This window comes from Aquarana catesbeiana, linkage group LG03 (assembly GCF_042186555.1).
Source record: "Aquarana catesbeiana isolate 2022-GZ linkage group LG03, ASM4218655v1, whole genome shotgun sequence".
Lineage (NCBI taxonomy): Eukaryota > Metazoa > Chordata > Amphibia > Anura > Ranidae > Aquarana > Aquarana catesbeiana.
The window spans coordinates 22,807,672-22,815,774 of record NC_133326.1 but is presented as its reverse complement, the minus strand read 5'-3'; the positions used below and the strand labels follow the sequence as shown (position 1 = coordinate 22,815,774).

Sequence of the window (8,103 nt, the reverse complement as noted above, 5' to 3'; positions counted from 1 at the left end):
ATATATATATATATATATATATATACACACAAACCCAAACAAGTAGATCTGTAGGGCGTTGACAGCGGCCAATCAGTCACTTAATTGGTAAAAGACCAACACGTGTGTCCGTTCAGATGTTGTCAATACAACAATCAATTTAGAGCCAATCGGCTCCTTGACCATGAATAAAATAAAACAATCAATCATCACACATAATACAGACAAGTTCATGAGAAACGTGGATAAAATTGTTCAAAAATTAATCTATAAACATTGTTACATAATCATCAAAAAACTATACATATATATCGCATAATTATCAGGGACTGCCATTAATATAGAAAAATTCAATCAATCAATAGGTACTCAAATGAACCCAACTAACAATGTGGAAAGGGCAACACAAAAGGGTACATAACCACATAATGATCAATATTGCCCTGTACACACGGGCGGACTTTTCGGCAACAAAAGTCCGACAGTCTTTACGACGGACTTTTAACGAATGGACTTGCCTTCACACGACCACACCAAAGTCCAACAGATTCGTACGTGATGACGTACACCTGACTAAGATAAGGAAGTTGATAGCCAGTAGCCAATAGCTGCCCTAGCGTCGGTTTTTGTCCGTCGGACTAGCATACAGACGAGCGGATTTTTCGTTAAGAACTGAGTCCGGCAGAGTTCCGACGTAAAGATTTGAAACATGTTCCAAATCTAAAGTCCGTCTGATTTTCGACAGAAACAGTCCGCTGAAGCCCACACACGGTCGGATTGTCCGCCGGATTCGGTCCGTCGGACCAGTCCGGTCGAAAAGTCCACTCGTGTGTACGCGGCATTAGAAGGAATTGTATATACAGTAAAAACTTGGATCGTGAGCGTAATTCGTTCCGGAAATATGCTTGTAATCCAAAGCACTTGTATATCAAAGCGAATCTCCCCATAAGAAATAATGGAAACTCAGATGATTTGTTCCACAACCATTTATTCATAAGTCCTTCAGTTTATAGTCCATATAAAAAAAAGATTATAGCAATGTGATAGGTTGTGTAACCATAAAATGTCCATCCACAAATGGAAGCCTCCACAGGGGTATTAGAAGAAAAATAAAGCAGGAGCTCCAGAGTATAAAAGAGAGGCGCCTCTAAGTGTAGCAATATGGTTACATTTAATGAAGGTACAACATTTAGCAACTCACATGGTTGATGATTTAAAACAGGCACATCTAAGTATGCAGGCATCCGGGGTAAAGCTGTCCACATAGACTGTCCTCCGTACCGCCAATGACTTCATCCTTTTGTACACTGTGCTCCATGAGCGATTCAAGCCTCACTTTTAGATTGCTCTACTGCAGGGTAGTCTGACAGACTGACAGCGGTGAGAACCGGAGGGGCGGAGGACGATCTATGTGGACAACTTTACCCCGGATGCGGATGTTCCTGTATTAATCATCAACCATGTGAGTTGCTAAATGTTGTACCTTCAATAAATGTAACCATATTGCTACACTTAGAGGTGCCTCTCTTCTCTTTTATACTCAGTTATGACACAACGCTACTTGTATATCAAGTCAAAATGTATTTAAAAATGTTGCTTGTCTTGCAAAATGCTCTCAAACCAAGTTATTCTCAAACCAAGGTTTTACTGTATGATAATATATGTGTGACCTGCCAACAAGAATATATACATGACTTTTATCAGCTATGAAAACCATAATGAATCTTCTAATCCAAAAATTAATAAATATTAGCTTTTGAGGCTATAGATGGATACATTGATGGATAGATTGTCAACCAAAAAACAGCAATCTCTCTCTCTCTCTATATATATATATATAAATCCATAACATAAGACCTCTACATATAGCTCAAATAGCTACATATACATATAGCTCAAAGAGTAATAGCCACCCATGGGTAGCTGTCAAAGGTAGATTATCCCAATACATAGAAGCCAAAAAAGGTATATGGACATAGATACAAAAGTGTGACTACAAACTAGCCGAGATATATATAAGTGCCGGCTTAAAAATTGCAGTGGAACAGGAGATATCATCAAGAAGTGACCAACATAATGGCAATGTCCATCCACCCATGTCAAACCGATATAGATATATATCACATTGAATAAAACCTCCCTCCAAAAGATGAACGAATCAAAATGGCCAGGAACTATGGACCATTAAACTTTAATTTAAACTTTAATTACCGTATATACTCGAGTATAAGTCGTTCCGAGTATAAGTCGAGGCCCTAATTTACCACAAAAAAATGGGAAAAACTTAGTGACCCGAGTATAAGACGAGGGTGAGAAATGCACAGCTACTGTAAGTGGAAAAGAGGGTCAACAATGCCCATTTGCAGCCTCACTGTGCCCATTTGCAGCCATAGGTCCCCCGAACTTCAAACTCGGTAGTTAAGGGTTCCTAGATGCCCCCTAGCTGCAGCCAAAATTTGGGGTCTCTGAACCCAAAGGGTCCCGGTATGACATTACTGCAGATGGATACAGTTGACCGACTTTGGGGCCCCGTATTCCTAGCATCAAGTGGCCCTGAGATACGGGGCCCCAAAGTCGGTTCAGAAAATGTCATGCACTTTTCTGCAGCAGAGAATGAAATTTTCCGAACCGATTTTGGGGCCCCGTATCTCGGGGCCACTTAGGGCTAGAAACCCCAGCTTTGGATATGTTGCGTTACCAGTTCCACTGGGTTTGCATACCAAATTTGGGGTTCCTAGCACAGAGTGGCCCTGAGATACGGGGCCCCAAAGTCGGTTCGGAAAATGAAATTTTTTGCTGCTGAAAAGTGCTTGACTCGAGTATAAGTCGAGGGGGGCACTTTCAGCACAAAAAAATGTGCTGAAAAACTCGACTTATACTCGAGTATATACGGTAATGAAGTATCTACATTTAATTACTAGCCTCCATTACTCATAGAAGTATGTAACATCCCATTCAAAATTCAAGCCAAATGGCTTTCTAGTATTAAGAATAAAAATCCAGAAAACTTCTTTCTTGCATAATATTCTGAACTCCTCGCCACCTCTATTAGGCATAACAATTTTCTCTACCCCTTGTATACATAAATTAGTCACATCTTTGTTGTGGCACTCGTTCCAATGTTTGGCCACATTGGTCGAGTGATTTTTCTGTATGTCGTAGAGATGGTCATGTAAAACGATCTCTTAATCTATGGATTGTGCGGCCCACATACTGGATGGAACACAATTCAAGCGTAATAATGTAGACCAAATACTTGCTGTTACAATTTATAAATGACAACATTTTGTGATCTTTGTTAGTGACCATAGAGTGAATCGTGTTCCCTCTTAATGTGCAGGACACCGCGGCCATCCTCCACCTCCACAGCGAAAAGAGCCCTTAAACTGTAACCAGTGCTGATGTTGTGTTTTATTACTATATAAACTTGGGGACAGAACTACCCAAAGTAGGGGCCCTACGGGAAACCGTTTTATTGCCCCTAGATAAAATTTGTGCATACACTGGGCCATTAAATAGAATGGGAAGATACTTCCTAATGGTAAATTCATCCTTGCTAAACTCAGCACTAAAAGGAGTGGAAAATACTGGAACTGATTTCCTTTTATAATTGTTCTTATTTTTACTTTTATTGTCTCCAAGTAAAACATCCCTTGTAGTGTCATTGGCAATATTTATGGCCCTATTTAAAACAGGTTCAGAATATCCTCTATTTTTAAAACGCTGTTTCATATTTAAAGATTCTGATTGGAAGAGTCCTTGCTACATATACGCTTAAGTCGTATGCCGCGTACACACGGTCTGACTTTTCGGCTACAAAAGTCCGACAGACTTTCGACAAACTTTTGGCAGACTTGCGGTGGACTTTCTAACGAACGGACTTAACTACATACCATCACACAAAAGTCAGACGGATTCGTACGTGATGATGTACACTGGACTAAAATGAGGAAGTTGATAGCCAGTAGCCAATAGCTGCCCTAGCGTTGGTTTTTGTCCGTCGGACCAGCATACAGACGAGGGGATTTCTGGGTCTGGCGGAGTTACGACATAAGATTTGAAGCATGTTCCAAATCTAAAGTCCGTCAGATTTGCGACTGGAAAAGTCAGCTGAAGGTCCGGTGAAGCCCATACACGATCGGATTGTCTGCTGGATTTGGTCCGTCGGCGTCCGTCGGACCAGTCCGGTCGAAAAGTCAGACCGTGCGTACGCTGCATTAGAAATTGCCCTACTGGTATACCTTTGATGGCATGTTTAGGATGACCAGAATCTGCTCTTGATAAAACTTTATATTTGGACGATAGGGACAACTAGCCCCAAAAATGCGGGGACCTCTCCCACCAACCCATATAGAGATTGGCCAGGGAGGGTGAGAACTTAGCACCCATGGAGGCTTCGGACTTTTGGAGGTAGAAGTTCCCATCAAACATAAAGTTGTTGTGGGTTAGCAAAAATTCTAAGCTTTGTAAAATAAACTCCTGATGAACCAAAGAATGCCTACTGGAATGTCTGAGGAAAAAATGATACAGCTTGAAGTCCTAAGGAAGTCCTAAGGAATGAGGGATAGAGGAATATAGGCTTGCAACATCGCAAGTGATCCATACTAGATTTTGATTCCATGTATGACTCTGAATGTCGGATCAACAGCTGCTTCGTGTCTCTGAGGAACCCAGGTAACTCAGAGACAAGAGGATGCAACTGGTGATCCACCCACTGACCCAATCGTTCATTCAAGGACCCAATTCCTGCTACAATGGGTCTACCTGCCACTGGGTTTAACCCTTTATGAACTTTTGGCAAAACGATGGAATATAGGGATGATAGGTGCATCGGGAATTAACATATCTCTCTCCTCAGGGGAGAGAGTACCAGCATTCACCTCTCTACTTATCTTTTTTGAACGTGGGCGTAGGATCACCTCTAAGTCTCAAACATGTGTTGACATCTGTGAGCTGGCGACTAGCTTTGATTTTATCATTTCCAGAATCCTGTACTACAACGGTCCCCCCCCCCCTTATCTGCACGTTTAATAACAATAATTTTATCTGTACTTAAAGTTTTGAGTGCTTCTCTTTCAGGGGTCATAAGATTGTTAGACATAGGAACACTTGAGCGTTCACGAGCTGGGTGAGTAAGATCCCTCTCCACCATTTTCTGGAAATCATCCATATCCTTACCCCGAGAGTTCACAGGATAAAAATCAGAGCGCAACTTGAATGGAATAGCTGTATGGCCACCCGGGAACTCTGGGGGAACAGGGTTAGATTCTAGTGCTAGATCCTCAAGATCACATAAAGCACAAAGATCTATGAATTTAAGTGTGGAGGATTGTAACCCACCTGTTCTCAATATGTCATCCCTACTACCTTCATCTGGAAACCACCTCATTGTTGAAATAGTGCTTTTTAAGGGTTAAAGACCTCACAGATTTATTGACATCAAGGATCGTGCTGAAAAGATCAAAGTGTGGACTAGGACAAAAATTCAAATCCTTTGATAGTAAAAGATAAATTTATGACATTTACTCTGTTTTCTGGGGGGCGACTTCATAGCCGGTATTGGCCATCGCTTCCCTCGTTTGTGCCGTCTTCCTCCTCTCCTCGTTATCTTGTGCCTTCTTTTTGTTGGCACCCCGAAAATTCTTGTTTAAAGGGTAAGTTCGCCTTTACAGAAAACTCGGTAAGGTGAACTTACATAGGTCATTCCGCCCCGGTCCCGCTGACCTGTACCGCAGCAATCGCCCCGGTATATCCACGCCAGGAGACCGGGGCTTAGAAATTCTCTGAGCTGAATGTCCCCCCGACAGGAGACGTTTTCGAGCATTTCAATTGGTCAACGCCAACCAAACAGCAGCCGCATAGCCTGTCCTGTCGGCTATGAAGAAGACGCAAGGATGGAGAGAGGATTTCTAAGCCCCGGGATTCTGACGCAGATATACCGGGCCTTAGAACGGGAGATCGTAGTGGTCCAGGTCAGCGGGACCAGGGGCGGCGAGGAGGGGGGACCTGTGTAAGTTCACCTTACAGATTTTTCTGTAAAGGTGAACTTACACTTTAAAGTTTGTGCATTGGTTGTGCCACCCCCTCCAATAGGTCGACTCATGGTTTCAGGAGAAGAATCTGAAGCTGTAATCACTATTGTATTATCAAGTTGGTCGTTTTCAGTATCCGAAAAACTCACTCACTTTTCAGTATGCCTTTTACGTGGGCGAGTGATAAATTAGGGTTTTTTTCTAAATATAAACATTTGGGCTTTCATAGTCCACACGGTCCCGAGCCATCTTATCTTTTTTTTTCCGGAAATAATCTAAGCTAATATTTATTCATTTTTGTATTGGAAGATACATTATGATTTTCATACAATTTCTTTATATAAAACACTTTCTTCTTTTTTTCTAAACAGCCGATAAGAGTCGTGCATATATTCTTGTTTTAAGGCCACACATATATTATGTATATATACAATTCCCTCTAATCGATCGCTATGTGGTTATGTACCCTTTTGTGTTGCCCTTTCCACATTGTTGGTTGGGTTCATTTGAGTACCTATTGATCGAATTTTTCTATATTAATGGTAGTCCCTGATAATTATGAGATATATATGTATAGTTTTTTTGATGTTCATGTAACAATGTTTATAGATTAATTTTTGAACAATTTTATCCACATATTTCTCATGACCTTTTCTGTATTTTGAGTGACGATTGATTGTTTTATTTTATTCATGGTCAAGGAGCCAATTGGCTCTAAATTGATTGTTGTATTGACAACATCTGAACGGACACACCTGTTGGTCTTTTATCAGTTAAGTGACTGATTGGCCGCTGTCAACGCCCTACAGATCTACTTGTATGTATACTGTATATATACCCGCATATGTGTTCAATATTTGAAGCTTTAATGTAGGTGTGAAACACGTCAGCTTATCTTTGTAGTTCACCTCTGCTTGCGGTAAGTATCATGGTTATTCATCAATAAAAGAGATTGCATTGGAGTGCAGCCATCCAGCTTCTTTTTTCTCTTCTACTGATACCTTTGCGGTGGGATTTTAGCCAATACAAAAGGAATGGGCTCAAATCTCACTGCAAAGAATCACATGTGATCTGAACAGTAATGCGTTGCGAAGAATCGCAAAGAATCGCATGTCGTTTGAACAGTAATGCGTTGTGATTCCTGTCCGAATCGCATGAGGTTTCTCCCCACCCCTCCTGTATGAACCCAGGCTGAAGTCACTGTGACAAGCCTGGGTTCACACAGGAGCGGCGGGGGGAAACCACATGAGATTCGGACAAGAATTGCACCGTATTCCTGTTCAAACCACATTCGATTCTTTGCAGTGCGATTTGAGCTAATTTCAATTTGCATGGGCTCAAATCGCACCGCAAAGGTATCGGTTTCAGGTATCAGAGCATTTGCACAAGCACAAGTACTTGTGCAAATGCTTAGCATTGACACCGATATTGGTGCAACTCTGATTACATCTCTTAGGACAGAGTTCTGGTGTTACTTACACAGGGGGAGGGGGGGCGAGGGAGGCATTTCATGTTGCTACACAAAGATATGGAGCCGGTGCACGCCATTAGTGTATGTTTTAGTATAAACCCTCTCGTATCTCAGCGTATTTTTCTGCGCTCGGTTTCTTCCTGCACGCCGTCTTTCCCCAAGGTTTTCTCTTCCTCATCTTCCCTCCCTTCTTCAACCATTTCCCTTTATTCTGGCGTTTCCTCTTGTGGTAGAGTGGTTGGATCAAGCGGTCAATGTTGTCATCAACAGAGAAGGCCAAACTTTCTTTGCTTGTAAGATGCACGGTCTGCTCCTCCAGCATTTCCTTTTCTGCGGCTTCTAGCATTTCCTCCGCAGGATGATCCATCTTCTACGACAAACATAGACCATCAAGAACAATATCTGTGATCTTTTTAACATGCACAGTATGACAGCTCAGTGATGTCCCTCCTGCAATGATTCTACTACAAGAGGTCTCACGTGTAGTAGAACATTTAAAGGGCAAGTCCACCTTTACAGAAAAATCTGTAGGGTGAACTTACACAGGACGCCCTCCTCATCTCCCCCCCCCCCCATCTGGAGCGCGGCGATCTCCCGTTCTGAGCCCTGCTATAGCCGCGT

The 8,103-nt window shown here is 42.0% G+C and overlaps 1 protein-coding gene across 3 annotated transcripts in view; it reads right to left on the bottom strand.

Moving 5' to 3' along the window:
• Positions 1 to 2,727: 2,727 nt before the first annotated feature.
• Positions 2,728 to 8,103, bottom strand: part of LOC141131278 (protein FAM169B-like) — a 79,154-nt gene continuing 73,778 nt past the window's right edge. For 2 of the 3 annotated variants that reach the window (XM_073618392.1, XM_073618393.1), the window contains exon 9: positions 2,729 to 7,852. In XM_073618392.1, coding sequence (XP_073474493.1) covers positions 7,571 to 7,852 — 282 coding nt within the window. In that variant the 3' untranslated portion in view covers positions 2,729 to 7,570. Of the gene's footprint in view, positions 7,853 to 8,103 lie in introns of all 3 variants that reach the window. The other variant, XM_073618394.1, reaches the window with a different exon arrangement.